Consider the following 26,368-nt stretch of genomic DNA (forward strand, 5'->3'; position numbering starts at 1 on the left):
TATTCCTAAACCCCAGTTCCTCAAAATGTGATCTTATTGAGAATTAGAGTTGTAGCACATGTAATTAGTTAAGATGAGGGCAAACTGGCATAAGGCAGGTCCTTAATCCAATATGACTGATTCCAAAGAAGAAAGACTTCCCTGGTGGTACAGAAGATAGGAGTCCATCTGTCAATGCAGCGAACACAGGTTCGATCCCTGGTCCAGGAAGATTCCACGTGCCACAGAGCAGCTAAGCCCGTGGGCCACAACTACTGAGCCTGTGCACCTACAGCCCGTGCTCTGCAACAAGAGAAGCCACCACAGTGAGAAGCCAGCACACTGCAACAAGGAGAAGCCCCCGCCCGGCTCAACTAGACAGAGCCCACACACAGCAACAAAGACCCAGTGCAACCAACAGTAGAGAAATACAATTATAAAAAAGAAGAGAGACACACAGTGAAGAGGATGCTAGCGAAGGAAGACACGATCACACAGAGGGAAGACAGCTGTGTGAAAATGGAGGCAGAGATTGGGGTGGTGCTTCCACAAGCCGAGGAATGCCAGAGGCCACCAGAAGTTAACAAGAGACAAAGGAGGACTCCTTCCCTACAGGTTGGAGAGGGAGCACTGCCTTGCTGACAACTTGATCTAGACCTCCAGTCTTCAGAACTGGTATAAATTTCTGTTGTTTTAAGTGACCCAATTTGTGATACTTTGCTACGATAGCTCTAGGGAACTACCTTAAGGATTACATTATTGACCCTAAAAAATGAGAGTCTAGAAGAAATCAAATAATACTTGAGAGTTAGAAGGGGCTGACTATGAGATTATACAACTATAACTTATTTATGCTTTGTCTCCAAATTTCCTCAAACAGAAACATCATAATTTGTGTTCCTTTAAAAATCTGAACCATATGATTAGAACTGCATGAATACTGTGGGTCAGAGGCTGGGCAGAAGTAAAGGCTATGAGTCCCTTAGAAATCCTCTGTGGTCTGCACAGAGGTGGGCACAAGAGACCAAGATCCCATGGTGAGAGAAACTGGCAAGAAAGGTTTGGGAGGTACATCCCTGTCGGGTGACTTTGTCAGGAACCATGGTTTCCATTCTGTTGCCTTCTGTTTTCAGAACCTCAGTACTTTAATATACACACTTAAAAAATGAAGACAATATCACTAAACATTTTTCAGACTTCATTTCTCCATTAATTATTCCCACATTTCATTAGTAGTGTCATGAGTTTATGAAGAATAAGTGCTACTGGTTTGGGTCAAGCCAGAGTGACCCATTTCTAAGGCAGCAAATAACTATCTTTGCGTAGTTACAGGGACAAGAATTCTCTTGGCCATGCAACTACAGATTACATTTCAAATGAGAGGTCCATGCACAAGCTTTTGGAGATGTAGGAAGTGGGATAACATCAGCTACCAATTAAATCAAATCAAATCTTAGACAATCCTAATGAGCGCAGTCTGCACTGAGACACACCAAGATATATTCCAATTTATTTGTCCATAGAACTTCCACTGCACTTTCATTCTAGCACTGTATGATATATGATAATTTGTGCATCTTCAGTCATGTCCAACTCTTTGCAACCCTATGAACTGCAGCCTGCCAGGCTCCTCTGTCCATGGGATTTTCTAGGCAAGAATACTGGAGTGGGTTATCATTTCCTACTCCAAGGGATCTTCCTGACCCAGGGACTGAACCCACATCTCCTGCATTGGTAGGCAGGTTATTTACCACTGCGTCACCTGGGAAGCTCCATGATATATAATAATAATGAATGTTTATTGAGTATTCACCATGCACCAAGGACTAGGCTGAGAGTTCATACGGATTATTTGATAAAATCTTCCTATCACCCTCATGAGACAGGAAATAGAGACTTAAAAGGAATTAATCTGCATAACTGTTAAAAGGAGGCAGAATTCAAAAGTTTCCAAAGTCTTCCTCTTGAAGGCTGTACAATTGATGGGGCTGGGAGTGCTGTTGGCGGGGAACCATTCAATTTCCTGCTCTTACAGGCAATATGCTAACAGTCTTCCATCCGCTAGATCAGGGGTTGATAAACTATAGCCTGGGGACCAAATGTGGCCTGCTGCCTGGGCAAATATGCCCATGCCTATATGTCTACATATAGCCTCTGGCTGCTTTCTCAAGGACAGAGACTGTTCAGCCCACAGACAGAAAGTATTTACTATATGACTCTTTACAGAAAAAGTCTTCTGATCCCTGTGTTAGATCATTGAATTGTTTGATTAATACTAACAGATCTATTAAAAGGGGATTATCTCAGTTTTAGAGATGAAGAAACTTAGGTTCACAGAAGTTAAGCTCTTGTTCTAGAACAGTGTTTCTCTGATATCCAATACATAAATGTTGTACTTTGCCATTGAATTGCCTTTTTTCTTCCAAATATTGGAGATGGTGCTAAATGTATATTCCTTCATTTCATGAAAGAAAAGAATGAGCATTCTCATTACCAACAGTCCTTTAAGTGGAATAAATTTAATTTTATGAAAAGCTTTTTCTCACTCCATTTTGTAAAGGGTGGGTGAGAGTGCAGTCACGGAGCAGCATGAGTTCAAGAACTGGCAATTGAGGGTCACTTCCTTAAGAAATTCATCTGGTAAGTGGCAGAGCCAGAGGTCTCAAAACAGGTGACACTTTCGTATCTGTTGGGACTATCCATCTACCGCTGACCCATGCATTTCTTCCGTCATTCACTAGTGCAGGGAACCATGCTCATGCCAAGGATATCATGAATCATTTGTCTCCACGTCTTTCTTACCCTCTCTCTTTCCTCTGGCTGTTTTTTTGTTTGTTTTCGTTTTTGGCTGTACTACACTGCATGTAAGATCTTAGTCCCCCATCCAGGATGTGTGGAAGTGTAGGGTCTTAACCATTGGATTGTCAGGGAAATCCCAACCTTTCTTTGGCTGTTTTGCTTAAAACTAAACACTCAGGACTTCCCTGGTGGTCTAGTGGTTAAGAATTCTCCTGCCACTGCAAGGGACATGGATTTGATCCCTGGTCCGGGAAGATTTCCACATGCCTGGGAGCGACTAAGCCCCTGTGCCACAACCACCAAAGCCTTTGCCCTGGAGCCCGTGCTCCACAAGAGAAGCCGCCGCAGTGAGAAGCCTGTGCATCACAACTAGAGAGTAGCCCTCACTCTCCACAGCTAAAGAAAGCCTGCAAGCGGCCCAGCCGAAAATCAAATGAACAAGAACACATGGATCTTTAACAAAGACCCAGCCTGTTCAAAATTAAAGCCCAAAGTACTCAGTCTTTTTTCTTTAATAACAAATAAAAAATAATCCTCTGTTTATTTTTTATCTTGCTTCCCTCCCCTTTTTAAACCTTTTATTTTGTATTGAGGTATAACCGATTAACAATGTTACAGTTTCAGATGAACAGTGAAGGGACTCAGCCCTCCATACACATGGATCCATTCTCCCCTAAACTCCCATCCTACCCAGGCTGACACATAACATTGAGGAGAGCTCAATGTGCTACACAGGAGGTCCTTGCTGGTTATCCGTTTTAAATATAGCAGTGTGAACACTCTTAAGCCTGACCGAGCTCAGTTAACCATTTTCTTTTTATGACAGTTTGATCTGTTCGCCATTGAGGAAAATGATCCGCATGAAAATACCAACACAATGACAGTATAGACTTCTTTTTTAGTGTAAGTCACGATGCTAGAGGCTCTTAGGACAGGAAGAAATTAAATGACTTTATCAAGCCACTGAGACTGTCCAATCTGAGTAAAACAGTTTGAAGGTATGTCTTTCAAGTGTCAAGGTCTTTCTATAAGGGATCAGATCACAGACTATAAGGAAAAGCCTCTCCCTCCATTGATAATTACCATCATCTCTTTAATACCGCATTGCTAGAAATTGTTCTATTATAGTGAACTACCACAAACAGAGCAGTCAAGCTATTTAAAAATACAAGCAAAAGTTAATAATGTAAAGTGACTACGAAGGCATTTTAAATTACATTCATATTCTTGAACAAATGAGAACATTCAAATTATTGCACTGTATATAACTATATAATGGCATATATTTAAATATTTCTGATTCTGAATTATTCCTCTTTTTTTAAATTACATTAATAAGATGAGAAGTACAAGGGAAGTTCCAATTACTCCTCTGATCTTAGGCTGAATATTTTTAAATGATTAAATGAAACTTACTGTGTATTCTGGTCCCAGATGTTCATTTGGGCAAGAGGGAAAAGAAAAGAGAGAAAATGATGATTAAGACCACACTTATATGCAATATAAATCCACAGAACTAACAAATATTGCTGAATTATAATTATTAAAAATGTGGCGAAGAAACCTTCTGAGAATTAAACTTTCATAAATACTAAGTGTCTCCATGTTTGTTCTTGAAACTCTTTCATATGATACTTTTGCGGTTGGGTAGATAAGGAGTGTAAGACAAGATTCAATTAGCCTATAGGTTTGTGGCTAATTAAAAACTAAAGAGTTGGCCTTAGAAAAGCAGAATAAAAGGCTAATAATTCCAGTAGAGCATTTCATTAACCACAAAGGAAATCTTTTAAGTGGAAAAGCAGCTTTTAAAACCAATAAAAAGAGCTTGTTAGGCTGATATTCAAACGGGACCTTGAATTTTCATGTGTTTGAGGTCAGGAACCAAACCTTTTAAATTTTTGGGCCAGTTTCTAGCTCAGTATCAACATTTTGAGTGTCATTATCACGCCACTAGAAGTTGAGGAGGAAACTGATTTTCACATTATCTGATTGCAAAGGAAGTGGTTTGGAGCAGAGAGACCCAACAGAACCTTTTATATAAATTATAAAAATAGTCAAGTTTTGCTCTGTGTGTGTTGGGGGGAGGGTGTCTGTTAAGCAAAGAAGTCAAAATAAACAACTTGATTATGAACAAACCACACCTTAAAATAACTTAGCGATTATTGAGAAAAGAAGGAGAAATAAGGATAATGAATTACTTTACAGTTAGCCTCCAATTAAAATAAATAAATTTATATTAAAAATTTTTTTATTAAAAGGATAATGAAACCTCTAGAAATGTCACTAAGTAGAGCTTCCTTTTTCTTCTCTATATGCTATTTACAATGATCATTTCAAGAAGGAAGATAGAATAGTTTAGCTTAACCCCTACAACCTCCTGCTAGGAAGAGTGTTGACTTAAAAGTATGGAGACAAAGGGTCAGGGAGGTGTCACAGGGCTCCTGTGAGTCCCTGCTGGGATAACCCACGCTCAATCAGTGAAATCTGAATCCCCCTATGTCCTAGCATGGATGCTTGTGACATACTGGGTGTACAAGGACTTACCTGTAATTGTGTAGGGATAATAGTTCCATGCCTTCTCTGTTACATAAAATATTTTGGGAACAACAGCTCTAGCCCAACTAGGCAGTTTGCTAAGAGGAGAGAAAGAAAACTACAATTAGAGTCTGTCCAGTGCCTCACCCTGCTACCTTATCTGTTCAGAGAAATTGACTGCTGGAGAAGTCAGAGGACTTCTACTTCTGCTCTTCTCTCCACAGCAACTTGGTCTCTATCTCCCTGGTCTTCATCACAGTTAAACTGTCCCTTGTTCGTATTAGTATTTAGGACACGTAGGATGACCACGGACAACAGAAGGCAGGAAAGAGGTTCAGAACAGATTGGTTCCCCAGAAGGAACCAACACTGCCAATACCTTGATTTCAGACTTCTGACCTCCATCCTGGGAGAGGATTAACGTGTGTTGTCTTAAAGCCATCCAGTTCACCGCAATTTGTTACTGCAGCCCCAGGAAACTAAGGCAATGACAGAGCCATTTCTCTGGAACAGGGACCCGGGCAGCCATTTGCAAAAAACATTCTCAAAACAAGGAAAACCCAAGGGCACAGGTCCCAAGACCGTTAGTAACCAAGGACTAATTAAGTTTTGCTTTGCTTCATTCTGTTTTCCTTCTGAGGCAAACTTCACAGCTTTCTGCAGGCCCAGAAAATTCCTTATATATTCCTGTAATCTGTTTGCATGATTTCATTTCCCCCCACACTCTACTCTGGGGCTTTCTGTTTTTCCGGTTGCTACTATCTTGTTTCTTTCCTGTGCTGGTGCCTACAGCTAAGTGTCTGGGACACCAACGTCTAGCAGTACATCAGACCCAGAGACAGGACGCAGACTCTCGGCAGTTGGCAATAAAAAACATCAAGAAGCAGTTGTGAATTGCAAGCTGATCTAGCTAAGAGAGTGGGGACACCAAGGTAATAAACCCCAAATCCCCCTCTTGGACACAGGGTTTAAATGACATCCAGAGCCAGTAAAACACCATGCTCCTTGTATGTCTTCCCAAATTGCTTCTCTTCTTTCTGACAGTATCCAGGATCTGCTTTTAAAAACACAAATACGTATTTTTGATGGTTGGCCAGACCTAACTCAAAGAAAGCTCTGGGCCATTTATCACAGCTAAAATAAATGGGGAAGTCAGAGTCCCCCCTGAAGCCAGGTGGGCATCAGATAAGGACACTGTTCATAGGTGCACTGTGAGGGGCATGCAGAGCAGTATTATAATTCACAGAACAGTTCTTTTTGCTGCTGTAATGCAGAATGTCTCACTTTCATAAAATCGTTTCTGCAGTAACTGCTCATTTACCTTCCCTTTGCTCCACTAGGAAGGAAGAAGCTTGCTTCCCAACAGAGGATTTTACAGCTTTCGCCTAGGATTTATTCCTTCAGTCACTGAAGCTGGAGGGTAACTGGGATTGACATTGAGAGTGGGAAGGCAGTGCTGGGCTGGCTTGTGGGAAGTGGTCACGATCACCAGGTCCCCCGGGTCCCCTCCTGCTTGTCCCCACACCCCAGCGTGATATGCCATTGTGTCAGTCAAGGAGATGTTGATTCTACTCATAGGCAAATTGGTTTCTCATGCTTTCAATGGATTGAAATGGGATTGTAGAAGCTCCCCAAGGTAAGCTAGGCATTGTTCAGCTTAGACCAAGTACTTTTGTCTCTCTTCAAGCGTTAGAAACCATTCCCCACTGTTCCGTCTACACTGCACAACCCCCACACCCCAGACTCACCAGCCTCTTGATAGTACTTTGGGGTCCAAGTCTTCCTCCCTTCATAACTCATTCCCTGTATCATTTAAAAAGCCTCCCAGCAGAACCATATTCCTAAGCAACAAGCATTTTCTGGAAGGAAGATGACAAACACCAGTCATTTTCCATTCATGTTGAGACTTGTCCTATTTGTAAATGATCAGGACTACAGGCTCTAGAATCTTTACCTTAGCTGTCTCATCTGCCAACGTACGCAGAATATGCCACACAATCATCAAATACCTTTTCCAAGGCACCCTAAAACGACATTTAGCCAAGATGGCTGGTGTGATTTTATGTGACTCTTATACATAGTCTGGGAAGCAGGCCCTTCTGGTATAAGCCTTTCATTAGGCCAGGCACAGGAGCCATTGGAACAAATTCCATGATATGCCATTTAAATATTTTTAAGCCTACTACAGACCTTCTCTTAGCCCCTGACTTCCCCAGAGCACATCATTACTCAAATTGCTTTTGTCTGAGAGAGTAAAATTCATTTTTCCCTGCAGCAATGATTTATCAGGGCTGCAAAGGAAATGAAATTAGACTCCACTGCTGCTGTCACTTTCATGATGTATACTGCCACACAGCCTACCATTCCAAGGAGAAGCCTGCCACTCAAACTTGCTACCTGGCGTCAAACAAGACTCTCTCTGCTGGAAAGATGGCATGACTTGAATCATGTTCTCTTGGTCTACCGGCAGAGATCAAACCTCCCCAAATCATCTCACCGTGGCTCAGGCTTTAGAGACACTGAGTAAAAAGACAAAACTCTAAAATACCGCGTTTCTCTAAAACCTTTGTCCATGTCTCCCAAGGACAGACTTTTTATATTGTTTCATTTCTTATATCTTTACTTTGTATGAAATAGTTGCCCCAGGTTACATGGGACTGTCCTGGTTTTAGCAGTGAAAGGTCCTACATGCTAAATTCCTTGATTATGAGCAAAATGGGAAGCTGGTCATTCTAGAGCAGTGGTTCTCATTTCAACAGGAAAGAGGTGAGGGAATTTCCCCCTCCAGGAGCTATCTGGCAAAGCCTGGAGACATCTTCAGTCATGAGAGCTGGGGGGTGGGGATGGGGAGTGATGCTGGTCTGGCATTTAGTAGGAAGAGGCCAAGGATGCCCCAAGGCAGGCATAATCTGAATTTGCCTCAGGTTAAGAATGTTTATCTACTTCATAAAGAGTTTTTGGAACTGAATCCTAAACCATCTCTCCCTTCTATGGCTTTACAATCCAGATTATCACCAAATTCTCTAGCATATCTAACCTCATTTTGCAATTTATGTCCATTTGGGAATATTTTTTGGCTTCAGGGGTTCTTGAACATCATCAGGCCAAATGTGGTCCAAATGGAGTCTAATTTCATTTTCTCAACAGGGGTCAGAATATGATAGTCTCAACTAGACACTTTGAACTTAAACATTCCAGGCAGGGAGTCCTTCTAAGTTCACAAAATAACAGTACTTTGGGAAGAATCTCCTGGGGTCCAGTGGTTGGGATTCAGCATGTTCATTGCGAGGCCTGGGTTCAATCCCTGGTTGGAGAACTAAGATCTTGAAAGTCATGCGGTGTGGCCAAAACCCCCACCCCAAAACCAACTGACACACAAACAAAAAAACAGTGCGTCACACAAGATTTTCTGCCAAACTGCATATCTGAAACTAGTCACTATGTGCGCTAAGATTAGGCTCAAAGAACTGGAGCTCATTTAAGTGATTTTTAAAAAATAATTTTATTTCTTTATTTATGGTTGCACTGGGCCTTCACTGCCGCGTGCAGGCTTTCTCTAGTTGCAGTGAGCCGGGGCTACTCTTCATTGCAACGCACGGCTTCTCATTGTGGTGCCTTCTCTTGTGGAGCACAGGCGCTGGGCTCACTGACTTCAGCAGTTGTGATGCGCCAGCTTGGCTGTTCTGCAGCATGTGGATTCTTCCTGGACCAGCGGTCAAACCCGCGTCCCCTGCGTTGGCACGTGGATTCTTATCTACTCTACCATCAGGGAAGTCCCATTTAAGTGTTTCTTAAAAGGTCTTAGCTACCTTCATATCTCCATTTCCCACTGGTCCAGGATGGATATTCTGATCTTTTCTTTTTTTGTGTCCAAATCTGACATTTGACAGTCGTTTGACAATAATCAATTGTCCCTCTCCAGTTGTGTGTACAGTGATTTCTGAGGTCTTTAAATTTCTTTTCTGTTGCTATGGCTTACTCATTTACTCCTTCATGCATTGTCTTCTGGCTGGTCTTTTCGTTCTGATCTTAATGTAATTCTTTATACTGCAGCAAAGAGATGAACTGAGTTTCTGGACTATAGCCATTTCCTGTGGGAGATAAGGCTGCTGGGGCATCACCCACAGAAATTCCTTGAACTTGGACACTGCTGCCACTCTTTCTATAAAAGGACAGTATGTTCTGGATTCTGGGAAAAGAAGCCTACCTTGTGTCAGTTCTTGGAAGGCTCCGTGTGTGGACAGTGGGAGGGTAACGTGGCAGGGGTGCTGGGGAGCATCTAGGGGAGTCGACCACATGTGTCAGCATCACTGGGTAGGAGTGTGGTGGAATCAAGGTGGAAACTGCTTGACAGAATGACCTTGAAGACCCCAACCAGGCCGAGACATCCGGCTTCTGTGGTTTTTCCATGGGAGTAGTCAAAGGGACAGAAGGCATGGGGCCCAGCAGCATGAGAATGCCTGATGTGTTCTTAAGGATTGAGATGGGGACCAAATGATGAGCGTGGACTGAAAGGTACATCTGAAAGAGGGCCATTACGTGTTCTATTTTTTCTAATATATATTAAAAATACTATTTCATATTATATTCAGTAGACATGAATTCAATATTTTTTAGGATATATGACTAAACATTCTAAAATACATAATGTCCTTATACAGATGGCTATTGTGTATTGCCTGTTACCCATAGCTAGAATGTGAGTCACACCAGGGTACAGACCTTTGTCCTCTTCACTGCTGCTCCCCAGTCACACCTAAAATGATGACTGGCACACAGCAGGCGCTTAATAAATATTTTCTGAATGAATGAAGATCACCTCTGGATATTCAGAAATCAATAATAACTATAAGGAGTCTTTCAAAATAGCACGGAAATAAGCTCTTAGGTCAGAACCTCTGGCTCCAACACTTCCTCTATGACCTGTTGCCTGGGCAGTGGGCTCTCCCACTGCCACATAAACTGTGGCTCTAGGCTCTTACTTTGGGGTAAGATCTGGGAGAACAGGAAGAAAAAATGAGAAAAAAAAGACCCAAGCCACAGCATCAAGGCTCTGCCAATGAGCTGGTAGGTAAAGTGACCGTCTGGTGGCTTTGCTTATCCAGTTAAACAAGATTCATGGCTTAGGGAAGCTGCCCCCTCTCCCACCCAGAGCCACTAGAAGCCAGGAGAGGTTGCTCTGGAAGGCAAGAGCTATGTAGTGGGAGAAAGGTCTTCACCATGCAAATCATTTCAGGCATTAGGCAGAATCACCGTTAGAAGCTGGCAACCCTCCCTGACTGGCAGCTGCCAGCACAGCCTAATTAATCCAGCAGCCATAGTGGAGAAGAACATGACACTTCATGACTGATAAACAAGCCAAAAATAGGCTCCATCTTTTCTCCAATTCCCCTCCGCCCCCATCTGCTTCTCTCCTCTCATGAGTTTCAGTGAGAGGGGACTGGAGTGAAGCTAGGAATGAGGTGAAAATGAAAGGGGACAAAAGAAAAGCTCCATCCTCATATGATTCTGGACGACAGGTTTTATTTAGAATCACTATTTCAGATTAGTATCTTGACTCTTTCCCCCAGATGCCAGTTGAAATCAGGATTTTTGCAGACAAGCCAAGAAACACCACTTATTTGGTTGACTGAACTGGACTGAAGGCCCAAGGACAATCACCAAATGTACTACTGTATTAGTACTAATGGAATGTTCTAAATGCATTAGGGCAGCCACCCAAATGTACTGCACACAACAGTATATCAGACACTATAGGAAGGGCCAGAGAATGGAGTAACCCCGCAATCCAGGGAGCTAAGTGACAAGAACTAAAAGGATAAATGGCATTTGAAGAAGACACTATACTCAAGTTAAAAATGGGCAAAGGATTTCAATAGACATGTCTTCGAAGAAGACATATAAATGGCTAATGAGCACATGAAAAGATGCTCAATATCATTAGTCATTAGGAAAATGCCAATCAAAACCCAAACAAGATACCACTTCAAACCCACTAGGATGACTGTAATCAAAAAGACAGACAATAACAAGTGTTGGTGATTATGCAGAGAAACTGGAACTCCCATACATTCTGGAGGGAGTGTAAAATAGTACAGTCACTTTGGAAACCAGTCTGGAAGTCCCTCTCCCACTCACTAGCAGCCAGGCTTGACCTGGGAACTCAATGGGATGTTTATGCCTGGAATTTTATTTTATTTGGCCATATTGTGCATCTTGTCAGTGAAGGCAATGGCACCCCACTCCAGTACTCTTGCCCGGAGAATCCCAAGGATGGGGGAGCCTGGTGGGCTGCCATCTATGGGGTCACACAGAGTCGGACACGACTAAAGTGACTTAGCAGCAGCAGCAGTGCATCTTGTGGGATCTCAGTTCACCAACCAGGGATTGAACCTGGTCCATGGCAGTGAAAGCCTGGAATCCTAACCATTAGACCACCAGAGTTATTCCCTATGTTTGGTATTTTAGAACAAAGGCTAGAAAGAAAAAATGGACAGTTCAGGCCTACCCCTGGCAGCCACGATGGTAATGGCAAAATGAAAAGGTCAGTTTCACTAAAGATGGTTGTCATCATTGTTGTTCTTGGCTTCTTGGAGCTGCCCTGACCTGACAGCTATCCAATCTCAAGCCTCCAGATAATTCTGTGGACCACTAACATCCTTCCATGAAATGTCCTTTCTGATCAAGAGAGACCCGGAAAGGAGGCCCTGATGATACAGACACTAAGTACTTCCAGTGTTCCAAACAGTTGCTGTGGGTAATAAGTCGATAAAGCAGTTTCTGAATGTGGTTTGTCTTGCCATACAAATTGATGTAAAGAAGGGAATCCATTCCTTTTGCCAGATCATGAATTCAGGTCCATAGGACACTGGTATTTCTCTGAATAAGTTATTAAGTGAGCACTGGAACAATTCAGTAACTTCCAGTCCAACTTTTAGAGCCTACTTACCTGTGGTCAGTGAGAAGGTCCACAACATGCTACAGTGACATCAGGATTATTTTGAGCTGAAGACATGTGAGAATCCAACAGTTGCAGGAAGACATTTTTTTTCTGAATTCTGCTTATCCTCATAAAAACAGAGCCTCCCAAAAGAATTCAACTGTCATAAATCCCCTCTCCAGGAGTTTTGCAACCAGAGAAGACTGACTCCTATCACCAGAGACAAGAAGTAAGCACCAGGACAAGAAGGCGCCTAAATAGACATTGTCACAAAGCTATCTTCTCTCTCATCTGTTCTCCTGAGGCCCCATTTATTTTTCATACAAGACACTTCTTATCCCCTAAGTCCCTTTTCTCTCCCTCCCCTATTAAAATGGTATATAAGCCCTAATTCTAACCATTCCTTTGAGTCATGTTTTTCTGGATGCTCTTGCCTATGTACTTGGATAAAAACTTGTCTTTTCTCCTGTTCATCTATCAGTTTCAGTTTAATTTGCAGGACCCGAATCATCAATACTAAATAAATTACAAACAGCTGAGAAAAGAGAATTGAAAGGCAAAGGAGAAAAGGAAAGATACATCCATTTGAATGTACAGTTCCAAAGAATAGCAAGGAGAGATAAGGAAGCCTTTCTAAGTGAACAATGCAAAGAAATAGAGGAAAACAACAGAATGGGAAAGACTAGAGATCTCTTCAAGAAAATTAGAGATAACAAGGGAACATTTCATGCAAACATAGGCACAATAAACGAAAGAAATGGTATGGACCTAACAGAAGCAGAAGATATTAAGAAGAGGTGGCAAGAATACACAGAAGAACTGTACAAAAAAAGGTCTTAATGACCCAGATAATCATGATGGTGTGATCACTCACCCAGAGCCAGACATCCTGGAATGCATCCTGGAAGTCAAGTGGGCCTTAGGAAGCATCACTACGAACAAAGCTAGCAGAGGTGATGGAATTCCAGCTGAGCTATTTCAAATCATAAAAGATGATGCTGTTAAAGTGCTGTAGAAGGGAAGGGCAATCCACTCTGGTGTTCTTGCCTGGAGAATCCCACGGATGGAGCGGCCTGGAGGGCTACTGTCCACGGGGTTGCACACAGTCAGAAACGACTGAAGTGACCTAGCACAATATGCCAGCAAATTTGGAAAACTCAGCAGTGGCCACAGGATTGGAAAAGGTCAGTTTTCACTCCAATCCCGAAGAATGTTCAAACTACCGTACAATTGTACTCATTTCACGTGCTAGCAAGGTCAAGCTCGAAATTCTCCAAGCTACGTTTCAATAGTACGTGAACTGAGAACCTCCAGATGTACAACCTGGATTTAGAAAAGGCAGAGGAACCAGAGATCAAATTGTCAACATCCACTGGATCATAGAAAAAGCAAGAGAATTCCAGAAAAATATCTACTTTTGCTTCATTGACTATGCTAAAGCCTTTGACTGTGTGGATCACAACAAACCGTGGCAAATTCTGAAAGAGATGGCAATACCATACCACCTTACCTGCCTCCTGAGGTAATCTGTATGCAGGTCAAGAAGCATCAGTTAGAAACAGACATGGAACAACAGATTGGTTCAAAACTGGGAAAGGAGTATATCAAGGCTGCATATTGTCACCCTGTTTATTTAACTTATATGCAGAGTACATCAAGCAAAATGCCAGGCTGGATGAAGCAAAAGCCAGAATCAAGATTGCTGGGAGAAATATCAATAACCTCAGATATGCAGATGCCACCACCCTTATGGCAGAAAGTGAAGAGGAAATAAAAAGCCTCTTGAGGAAGGTGAAAGAGAAGAGTGAAAAAGTTGGCTTAAAACTCAACATTTAAAAACTAAGATCAAGGCATCTGGTCTCATCACTTCATGGCATACAGATGGGGAAACAATGCAAACAGTGACAGATTTTATTTTCTTGGGCTCCAAAATCACTGCAGATGGTGACTGCAGCCATGAAATTAAAAGACGCTTGCTCCTTGGAAGAAAAGCTATGACAGACCTAGACAGCATATTAAAAAGCAGAGACATTACTTTGCTGACAAAGATTCGTCTAGTCAAAGCTATGGTTTTTCCATTAGTCAGGTATGGATGTGAGAGCTGGACCATAAAGAAAGCTTAGTGTCCAAGAACTGATGCCTTCAAACTGTGGTGTTGGAGAAGACTCTTGAGTCCCTTGGACTGCAAGATTGAACCAGTCAATCCTAAAGAAATCAACCCTTAATATTCATTGGAAGGACTGATGCTGAAGCTGAAGCTCCAATACTTTGGCCACCTGATTCGAAGAACTGACTCACTGGAAAATACCCTGATGCTGGGAAAGATGATTTAAGGCAGGAGAAGAGGACAACAGTGGATGAGATGTTTGGATGGCATCATCAACTCAACTGACATTAGTTTGAGCAAGCTCCAGGAGATGGTGAAGAACAGGCAAGCCTGGTGTGCTGCAGTCCATGGGGTTGCAAGGAGTCAGACATGACTGAGAGACTGAACAACAAAAAGTGGATGAAAGAAAAGTTTTTCCTCCTTGATACCACTCATAAGATGGACAGCTGGACTTACAAATAATGAAATCAGTTGACCTAGGCCCTACTTTGATCGGAATACAAGGACCATGTCTTAGTTATTAAGAGATTCTCAATACCAAAACAATTTGTTACACATTGTCAATTTCAATAGATATTCAATTAATGAATTACAATTATAAAGCAGCCTCACTATACTGAGAGTCCCATGACCTCTGCATGCAGGACATGTGTTAGCTTGAGGTGGGTTAACTTTAGTTTGTAACTACAAAGTAGTGAAAAGTGTTCATCGCTCAGTCATGTCCTATTCTTTGAGACCCCGTGGACTGTAGCCCACCAGGCTCCTCTGTCCATGGGATTTCCCAGGCAAGAATACTGGAGTGGGCTGCCATTTACTCCTCCAGGGGATCTTCCCCACCCAGGGATCAAACTTGGCTCTCCTCCATTGCATATGGATTCTTTACAGTCTGAGCCACCAGGGAAGACAGTTTACTTTTATGATTACGAAAATACGTATTTTATAGTTATGTCACATATCAATTTTTTTTCTTTTTGTTATTAAAGCATAATCTTCCTGGTTCTGAGATAAAATAATGGACTTACTTAGATTTGTGCAAAAGGAGCAAAAAGTACTCTTTCTCCTGTGCCGTGTTGGTTACTCATTTATGTATGCTGGAGGAGAGTTGGAGTGATGTCTGAACCATACTTCAAGCATAGAAAATTAGGATTCAAAAGGATCTAAAATGCTATTTTAACCACATACTTGATGTCTGAATCTGCCTGAGAAGTGCGTATTCTACCTATGCTCAACCCCCGCCCCCAGTAACAGCATAATGTACTATATAAATAACCCTACTATATTTTCTGATGGCTTGAATACTTAGATTTCTTCCTTAAACTGAGCCTAAATCTATCTCCTGGCATTCTCACCCACTGGTCTTAGTCTAATTGGTCCTCTTGAGGTCATATAGAATACATGGGCCTAATTATTCTTTCACCTGATCACACCGTTACATGCCCTAGTTAAATGTCCTTGGCTTCGTCCAGTATTCTTCACATCACTGGGGTTTCTAATCCTAAGATTCATATGAAGAATTTTGGAAAAGTTCAGTAAGTAGGAGAGACTCACTACCAGACTTCAAGACTATTTATAAAGCTATAGTAATTGGGAATATTAGGATTATATCCTTAAATTCTATCTAAAAACAACCTTGTTGGCATTTTAATTAGACCTACCTTAAATTTATAAGGGACCTGAAAACTGATTGAAACTTCATAATGCAGCATGTCCCATTCATGAATACTCTCATTCATCCAGGTTTTTAAAAAATGTCCTCTGATAATCGTTCATATTTTCTCCAAAAAGGTCTTGTGTATCTGTAGATTTTTTTACTGGGGACCTTAAGTTTCCTTTTCTCTTATAAATGGAATTATTAAAAGTTATTTTTTCCATTTATTGCTCCCATTGTGTAATAATGCTAGTGATTTTTCTATTACGAAGTTTATACCCAGCAATCTTGTCAAATTCTCATATTAATATTAATGAACAAAAATCTGATCAAGTCATGAATTATTATTATTATACTCCGAAGCATTTGATTTGCTAAAGTTTCATGTAAGATTTTCATGTCTACATTCCTAATTGAAATTGATTTGTAAGTTTCCCTTTGTAATGTTATTGCTCAGTTTTGTTATCAAGATTCATGTAGTAGGCACTATTTGTTACCTTCTCATCCCGTTTCTTAGAATCACCTTGAATATCTTACCCTTTTTAATCATGGAGGAAAATCTCACATCTCATCGGCTGGAACTAGGTTATATGCCATCCCTAGCTGCAAAGGTGGCTGGGAAATTAAGTATCTTATCTGACATTTTCAACCCATTAAATGCTTAGAAATGTTTATATTTCTATATGTTGTGGGAGTTTACTTATTGTTTTTAGTTCAGTTCAGTTGCTCAGTCGTGTCTGACTCTTTGAGACCCCATGAACTACAGCACGCCAGGCCTCCCTGTCCATCACCAATTCCCACAGTCCACCCAAACCCATGTCCATCACGTCGATGATGCCATCCAACCATCTCATCCTCTGTCGTCCCCTTCTTCTCCTGCCCTCAATCCTTCCCAGCATCAGGGTCTTTTCCAATGAGTCAGCTCTTCTCATCAGGTGGTTCAAGTACTGGAGTTTCAGCTTTAATATCAGTCCTTCCAGTGAACACCCAGGACCGATCTCCCTTAGGATGGACTGGTTGGATCTCCTTGCAGTCCAAGGGACATTCAAGAGTCTTATCCAACACCACAGTTCAAAAGCATCAGTTCTTCAGCACTCAGCTTTCTTTATAGTCCAACTCTCACATCCATACATGACCACTGGAAAAACCATAGCCTTGACTAGATGGACCTTTGTTGGCAAAGTAATATCTCTGCTTTTCAATATGCTGTCTAGATTGGCCATAACTTTCCTTCCAAGGAGAAGCGTCTTTTAATTTCATTGCTGCAATCACCATCTGCAGTGATTTTTGGAGCCCCCAAAATAAAGTCAGCCACTGTTTCCACATCTATCTGCCATGAAGTGATGGGACCAGATGCCATGATCTTAGTTTTCTGAATGTTGAGCTTTAAGCCAACTTTTTCACTCTCCTCTTCCACTTTCATCATGAGGCTCTTTAGTTCTTCTTCCCTTTCTGCCATAACGGTGGTGTCATCTGCATATGTGAGGTTATTGATATTTCTCCCGGCAATCTTGATTCCAGCTTGTGCTTCTTCCAGCCCGGCATTTCGCATGATGTACTCTGCATGTAAGTTAAATAAGCAGGGTGACAGTATACAGCCTTGACATACTCCTTTCCCTATTTGGAACCAGTCTATTGTTCCCTGTCCAGTTCCAAGTGTTGCTTCCTGACCTGCATACAGGTTTCTCAAGAGGCAGGTTAGGTGGTCTGGTATTCCCATCTCTTGAAGAATTTTCCACAGTTTGTTGTGATCCACACAGTCAAAGGCTTTGGCATAGTCAATAAAGCAGAAATAGATGTTTTTCTGGAACTCTCTTGCTTTTTCCATGATCCAGCAGATATTGGCAATTTGATCTCTGGTTCCTCCGCCTTTTCTAAAACCAGCTTGAACATCTGGAAGTTCACCGTTCATGTATTACTGAAGCCTGGCTTGGTGAGATAAGTGCAATTGTGCGGTAGTTTGAGCATTCTTTGGCATTGCCTTTCTTTGGGACTAGGATGAAAACTGACCTTTTCCAGTTCTGCGGCCACTGCTGAGTTTTCCATATTTGCTGGCGTTTTGAGTGCAGCACTTTCACAGCGTTATCTTTCAGGATCTGAAATAGCTCAGCTGGCATTCCATCACCTCCACTAGCTTTGTTTATAGTGATGTTTCCTAGGGCTCACTTGACTTCACATTCCAGCATGTCTGGCTCTAGGTGAGTGATCACATCATCGTGATTATCTGGGTCATGAAGATCTTTTTTGTACAGTTCTTCTGTGTATTCTTGTCACTCCTTCTTAATATCTTCTGCTTCTGTTAGGTCCCTACCATTTCTGTCCTTTACTGAGCCCATCTTTGCATGAAATGTTCCCTTGGTACTTCTGATTTTCTTGAAGAGATCACTAGTCTTTCCCATTCTATTGTTTTCCTCTGTTTCTTTGCATTGATCCCTGAGGCAGGCTTTCTTATCTCTCCTTGCTATTCTTTGGAACTCTGCATTCAAATGGGTATAACTTTCCTTTTCTCCTTTGCTTTTCGCTTCCCGTCTTTTCACAGCTATTTGTAAGGCCTCCTCAGACAGCCATTTTGCCTTTTTAAATTTCTTTTTCTTGGGGATGGTCTTGATTGCTGTTTCCTGTACAGTGTCATGAACCTCCATCTGTAGTTCATCAGGCACTCTGTCTACGAGATCTAGTCCCTTAAATCTATTTCTCACTTCCACTGTATAGTCATAAGGGATTTGATTTAGGTCATATACTTATTGTTTTAGCAATTTCTTATTGTCGTGCTTTGAAATCAGCCAATAGGACCTACATGATATCAATTTTCTAGTATTTGAGACTGGTTTCTGGCCTACTTTGTATTCAGTTTTTATATACTTTCATGTGCGTTTGAAAGGCATTTTGGTTCCACGGTCTATTAATATCCACTAGGTCAAGCTTGTAATTCAGTTGTTTATATCTTCTTTATGCTTGTTATTAATAAGTTGTCTACTTGCTCTATCAGTTTATTAAAGAAGTAGGTTAAAATCCCCATTATAACTTCAGGACACATGTAATTTTGTCAGTGTTGCCATATTTTTGTTGAGCGAGGTTCAGGTTTAGGATATAATACATTATTGTGATCAGTGATATATTTTGATTTATCATCTGACAAACACAACTTATGTTTCCTATTTACCATATTTGTTTGTAGATTTCTCTTTGTTCTTCCTCTGCCTTCAATTGGATTGGTCACGCTTTCCAAAACCGTGTATGACCAAAACATACTATTTTACTATTCTTTTAGAGGTTACTTTTACATTTTGAATAGGCATACTTGCTTTAAATTTTTAAAATTAATAAGCATGTCTTTCCTCTTTCTAGATAATATTAGCAACTTACAGCATTTCTTTTTTACCACCCCTACCAACTCAATGGATATGAGTATGAGTAAACTCCAGGACCTGGTTATGGACAGGGAGGCCTGGCATGCTGCAGTCCATGGGGTCGCAAAGAGTTGGAGATGACTGAGCAACTGAACTGATCTAAACTGAACTGTATATTTTCTGTTATTGTTATCTGAATTGTTTAAATTCCATGAGTCTATTTCCAATTACTCATTGTTCATATATTTGCAACATTCTATGCTTATTCAGATTTGTCCAGATATTTACTACTGAAGAAGGAATTCATAGGGCTGGGACTCCATCTTAGGCCTGTTCATGCTGATCATGCTCGGCCACCTTTCCAATGGACTCTGAACTCTGTGTTTAGTGCCTATGAAAACAACAACCGAAGGATAAGACCCCCTCCAGACAGGGGAACCTTGAAGATCGTATCTAGGTTACTCATCGCCTAAGAGAAAACATACACTAATCACCCCTTCCTCCAGGCAGGCCATAAATTTTTCTGTATCAATCAGAGTGTAACCTCAGGTTTATTGGTTATTGGCTAATTGTTTGACTGTTTGAGCACATGAGCACATAGCACGTGAATCACGGGGTTATTGGGATTGTATTTTCCTTGGTTTATGTAAGTCTCAAGGAATTTGGAGTGGTGGGTTCAGACACGTAAACATGGGATATAAAAGATTTTCACAAATGCTGCTTGGGGTCCTTGGCTAAGAGGAGACTCTGCCTTGGGCCTGCCGGTGTAATAAACTGCTCTCCACTATCTGCATTGTCCTTCTGAATGAGTTTGTTTCCTGGAATGCGTGGCTACAACACTATCTCTTCTAGATTCCCTCCTCATTCTTCTTGGTTTCAATTTCCTTTTACTTGAAAATACAGCCTTTATTAGGACTTTTTGTGGCTACACTGGGTCTTCACTGTGGTGCTCAGGCTTTCTCTAGTTGTAGCAAGCAGGCGCTACTCTTCCCTGTGGTGTGTGGGCTTCCCATTGCAGTAGCTTCTCTTGTTGTAGAGCACAGCCTCTAGGACACACCAGCTCACTAGTTGCAGCTTGAGGGCTCAGTAGTTGCAACTCGCTGGCTCTAGAGCACAGACAGGCTCAGTAGTTGTGCACGGGCTTACTTGCTCCGCAGCATGTGGAATCTTCATGGACCAGAGATTGAACCAGTGTCCCCTGCATTAGAAGGCTGATTCTTATCCACTGTACCACCATGGAAGTCCAGTAGTACTTTTAATTACTTATTTGGTTTCAGTATGCAGAATCTTTGCTCTTCATTGAAGCATGTGGGATCTAGTTTTCTGACCAGAAATTGAGCCTGGGCCCCCTGCACTGGGAGCAGAGACTCAGCCACTGGACCACCAGGGAAGCCCTAGTTCTTTCAGTGTGCACCTCTGAGTGGTAAGTTTTCTCAGTCTTTGTAAAAAACTTTTTTTTTTTTTTGCATGATTCTTAATCACAATGCCCCATTTACAAGTACTGAGGCCTCATTTCCTGTCCCTTTATGGGAGGTAAAGGATCTGCCTGCACTGTGGGAGACCCGGGCTCAATCCTTGGGTCGGGAAGATCCCCAGAGAAGGGAATGGCTACCCACTCTACTATTCTTGCCTGGGAAATCCTATGGACAGAGGAGCCTGGTGGGCTACAGTCCATGGGGTCACAAAGAGCTGGATATGACTAAGCAGCTAACACTATGAGCATGACACCCCCAACCCCTGGATGGCAGGGCCCACACTCAGTTCTGACATCCCCCAGCTTCTCTAGCATTAGCTCATGTGCTTTCCACTCCTATTAGAGTCTCCTCTTAATTTCTAGTATCTGAGGATTTCCCTTTCTTTGGTTTGAATTCATTTTTATATTGTTATATTTCATCCTGTGTTTGTCATACGAGGTGCAGGGGGAAGGTCTATATTAATCTTTTTAGTTATTATTACTGGAAGTCCAGATATTCTATTTATAACAAGTTTCCCTCCTACTAATGCTTATGATTCTCCTTTAAAATAAATGTCATATATTTTGATAGAGAAAACAGACATGACCGAGACAGCTGGACACCTCTTGTTCTGTTTCAGGAAAAGTTATAAAGTTTTCTAATTTCTTAAATTTGGTACACAGGGAACATTCCCCAGGCAATAACTTGGGAAAATGCAATTGTTTGCTGAGAAATGGAATTTTCTGTACGTTTCTATCTATTTTCTCGCACTCTCCTCACTTCTCTTTGCTCTACAGAGGTGAGTAATGCTCAATATTTTATTTACACCCTTAGCACTAAGAATGTCAAAGCAGCATATTGAGAAACCTCTCTGTGAAGGAAGCCATCCTCAGACCAGACTTGGAGCTCAGATACTCCTGCAAATCAACAGCTGATTGCAGGCTGAACTGGTTCCAAATCCTGGCAATTCACAGCTACTAATAGGTGAACAGGATCGATCTCATTTGCATTTCATCATGACTCAGGAATTCCCTGGTACTGCATCCTTGGGTTTAATCAGCCCAAGGCCTTCAGTGTCAGGATACTGGCCTGAGAGATTTCCAAACACACTAGTGACAGAACACAAACACTCCCATCAAGAAGAAATAGTCCCCTTCAGCCTGTTGGAGGGTGGAGGTCATGCAAGAATGAGAGACTCCAAAAATGGCTCTCTCAGCAACATCTGTTTGTGGTTAAAGCACTGAGAATGCAGAAATATTCACAAGTGTCAGTGGATAAAATGGGGACACAGTCCAACTATTATGTTGGTAGTGCTTTCTGAATAATAAGAAATGGGCCAATAAGGGAGGCCACAGATGGTAGTAGAGTATTCATGGAGAGGATAGCAAAGACCAGAATGGTCACACACTGGTTCACTAACATAGACTGTTAGTTTTAAGAAAATATACACCATATGGCATGCGACTACAAATGTTCTGACCCAGAAAAGGAAAAGGAAGAAAATGACCTAGAGGGGAGTGTAAGGTAGGGAGAAGATCAGACAAGCCCCAGGAATCAATTATGTCATTAGTGATAAGAAAACAGAAAAGATTTAAAAAAATGTATTTTGCAAAGCAGAAATGGCAGTCCTGATCAGTGGTGGCTGATCATCTTTGAATTGTTACCCTTCCAAAGGAGAGATGACATTCTTTACTTTGGGAAGAATGGAATTATTACTGAAAGTCCAGATACCTTATTTATAACAAATTTCCCTCTTACTAATGTTTATTACTCTCCATTAAGATAAATATGAATATTTTGATAGCGAAAACAGACATGACTGAGACAGCTGGCCACTTCTTGTTCTGCTGCAGGAAAAGTTATACAGTTTCTCAAGTGGTTTAGAGATGGAAACCACCTGCATACTGTATCTCACTTTGGTCACAGGTGACTGTTAGTTTTGTCAATTTCCTCTGGGGACACTTCCACCTGACAGGAAGTGGAAATCTTACTGAGTTAAGACCCCAATGGTACACGACTATCTTCAGCACTTACTTCTCTACAATTTACAGGCAAAGCTGCCTCTTTCCTTCTGCTAATCCCAGAACCAAGGAAGAAGACAAAGTCCTTTAATCCTTAAGATCAGATTTCATCCTAACATCTGGTGGAAGGGTTGCGAATGGTAAGAGGAAAGCTCCTGATGAAAATGCATTTGAGGACTATTTTGCAGAATGCGGGGGAAGCAACTTGACTGGTGGTTTTGGAGGGTGGATATAAAGACTTTCTAACTCACCTTTTCATCCCAGACAGTCACAGCCTCTACTGGGTGCTGTGAGGCCAGGTGGGAGGGATTCCTGGGCAGGGAGGGCGCCTGGAGGTGGAACGCCAGCTGCCAGGACTTACCTGTTGAGATACACCCGCTTCTCTGTGAACTGTCCATTGCCATGGTGAGGGTCCTCGAAGGGTTCATTCTGGACAACCTCCACCCCTTCTCCTCGGTCACTCTGTTCGTGGCTGTGCTTGCTGATCATGTACAGCTGTCCGATTCTGTACTACAAAACACACGGATGCAGACAGGTCAGCCCCACCACTCACTTTTAAAGACAACCCCTCCCAACTACGGTGCCGCAAGCAACTCATGGCATCAGCACTTCCTGTTGAGAAAAGAAAGCAGGCACGTGGGCCTGATGTTAGTTTTCCTCAAGAATAAGGAAGAGAACTAACTGTGATTAGAATGCAGAAACGGCTTGTTCCTGTGAACATTTTGCATCACCTTGGCAAATGTTCACTAGGGGGCTGATGGTCTTCAAGGTTTGGCAGCCAATCAACCAACCCATGGTAAGCAGCAGGGAGGTGGGCATGCTGGAATCTCCCTTTTCACACTGGCCTTACAGGGTTAAGTGGCGCTAAATTCCTGTTTTGCTTGGCGTAAGACAGACCAGGGTGTGTTATTTCTGTCCATTCTTTCTGCCTAATTAACTGCATTGCTGGGCACGGAGGATTAGATGTCAACTGTTTCTTTCGTTGCCTCTCTCAAAGTGTTAAAACTCTCCTGGAGGTCTCTGTCCTCTAGAATAGTGGTTCTCAAAGTTGGATGGACATTAGAATGACCTGGAAGCTTAAAAAAAAACTCTAGATGCCCAGACTCCCCCTTGAGTGGAAACTGTGAACCCACCATTAGGCTGGTCCACAAGGGAGAAAATCTATACAGTATAAATCCTTTTCAACCAATTCCACTAACAGTGTGTGGCCTTCTAGCCTGAGGGCCCTGAAGCCACATGTGCTTAGATGAAAATGATAAAATAGAATAACACGTAATGTGAATATTTTCCATGCTGTCTGCTGTTTTGAGCTGTTCCAGTCTCTTTCTTGCCTCTCTGAAAACCCTGGAGCCAGCATGCATCTCTTCACCCAGTGAACTTCCGAAGTGACAAAAACTAATTTAATGGAGGGGAAAAGAAGAGAAAGAGAGAGAGGCGAAGGAGGGAGTAAAACAACTTTTGCATGAAGTCTGCTCAGAATCAGAAGGCAGGGTGATGAGACACTGCTGTGGTCCTTCCTGCAGATTCGGTGTGAGACAACACAGTGTCAGCATCATCGAGGCCCATGGGATGGGGGGAAGGGACCTGAGTCTGCAGCTAGCTCATGATGGCTCTGGGTTATCCCCAAAGAGCCAAGGTCAGCAGGGATGCAGCTCTCTTGTCTAGGTGCGCAAGAGAAATAGATTTTAAATTAAAGGGGCAAGGTGAAATGTACAAATCAACAGTGCAGTCAGTTCTAAAGCTGAGAGGACTCACATGTCTGAATGTCCCTGTTTTATTCTGAGGCAGGTGCAGGGAGGGGAGTGTGAAGAGAATGGGAAAGGCTCTGGTGTGAGGTAAGCCCAAGGGACCAGGCCCAGTCACCATGACAATGGAAAGAGCAGTCAGAGCCTGGCTCTTCTCAAAGGGCAGAGCTTCCTGTGCCACACTCCTCCCCAGAAGGGTCTGCATTTAAAACGCTTTTAATGTATCTCTGTCTGTGCTGAGGATGAAGGGAGTGAGAGGAGAAAGGAAATCAAAGATAAAATTTATTTGTAAACACATTTTGGGATTAGAAGCTTATCTTGGCTTCCCCTTAGTAAGTCCTCTTTCCTTTGTTCATAAAGACTAACTAACCCTCTTTCCAGGAGGAAGACAGTGAGAAAAAGGTTACAGGCTGGAGATCTCTGAGATACACCTGTGAGATCAACACTCCACCTTATGTGGATAGGCACACAAGCCTAGAACAGAATGCCCAGCTGCCCAGGGGATGGAGATTTCACTAGAAGTTGCTTTGTACTTGGTGTTCAAAGAAAATATGTTTACTTTCAAAGGAATATTACTCTGCCATAAAAAGGAAGGAAGTACTGATACTGATACTGCTTCATGGGTGTTAATCAGTTGAATAGTGTTTCCCAAAAGTCAAATGTAAGTCCCAATACCTCAAATATGACCTTATTTGGAGACAGGGTCCTCACAGAGGCAATCAAATTAAAATGAGGTCATTGGGATGGGCGCTAATCCAACAGGGCTGGTTTCCTTATGTGCATGCTAAGTTGCTTCGGTCGTGTCTGACCCTTCGTGACCCTATGGACTGTAGCCTGGCAGGCTCCACTGTCCATGGGATTCTCCAGACAAAGAGTACTGGAGTGGGCTGCTATTTCCTCCTTCAGGGGATCTTCCTGACCCAGGGACTGAACCCAGGTCTCTTATGTTTCTGCACTGGCAGATGGGTTCTTTATCACTAGTGCCACTTGGGAAGCCCCCAAGGGGCAAGATGGACAAAGAGACACTCAGGGAAGAAGATGTGGTGAAGTGATGCAAGAAGATGGCCACTTACAAGCCAAGGATTGACCCAGAAGAGATCCTTCCCTTCCAGCCTTCCCAGAGGGAACCAGCCCTGACTACTGACACTTGATCTTTGATTTCCACCATCCAGAACTGTCAGCCCTTACAATGCTGGTTGGTTAAGCCACCCATCCTGTGGTGTTTGCTATGGCAGCCCAAGCCAACCAATTCAGTGAGTACGAGGTCTCCATCTGGGGTGATGAAAGGTCTGGATCTGGTCAGAGGTGGTGGTCGTACAAGGTGGTGAATGTACTAGATGCTGCTGAATTGACTTTAAAATGGTTAATTCTGTGTTATCTGATTTCGACCTTGTGGAATGAGAATGTTGCTGCCATTACAGTAAACAAAGAGTATTTGCTTGCCATCATGCCATCAGCCACTGTAGCCTCTTGACTCCAACCCACAACAAGCCTCAGTGTTAAGCCCTGAGCAGAATTCAGGATGGAGAAAAACAGATAACATTCTGTGCTTTGGGCACTGGCCCTGAGGCGTACCTAAGGAAACATTTCAGAGAACCTAGACTCACGCACCTTCCCATTCATGGATAAAAAAAGCACTAAAATCATTACCTTGAGATGTATGGTTTTATTGTGTGTGATTAGCATATCATTTACTGCTACATGGTATTTTTTTTAACTGTTCGACTGTGTGGTGTTTTTTCCCCCAGTCCTATATATCGTGGCTCCTCCCTTCTCAGAGCTCTCTCTAGT

General features: G+C 42.3%; 1 protein-coding gene across 1 annotated transcript in view; it reads right to left on the bottom strand.

Annotated features, from left to right (window-relative positions):
• Positions 1-26,368, bottom strand: part of PITPNC1 (phosphatidylinositol transfer protein cytoplasmic 1) — a 189,996-nt gene that overhangs the window by 106,856 nt on the left and 56,772 nt on the right. Inside the window, exons 2-4 of the mRNA XM_052658232.1 lie at positions 23,194-23,342; positions 5,323-5,411; positions 4,195-4,202 (exon numbers count right to left, since the gene is read on the bottom strand). Of these exons, the coding sequence (XP_052514192.1) occupies positions 4,195-4,202; positions 5,323-5,411; positions 23,194-23,342 (246 nt within the window). The remainder of the gene's footprint in view (positions 1-4,194; positions 4,203-5,322; positions 5,412-23,193; positions 23,343-26,368) is intronic.

The sequence above is a fragment of the Budorcas taxicolor genome, chromosome 19 (assembly GCF_023091745.1).
Source record: "Budorcas taxicolor isolate Tak-1 chromosome 19, Takin1.1, whole genome shotgun sequence".
Lineage (NCBI taxonomy): Eukaryota > Metazoa > Chordata > Mammalia > Artiodactyla > Bovidae > Budorcas > Budorcas taxicolor.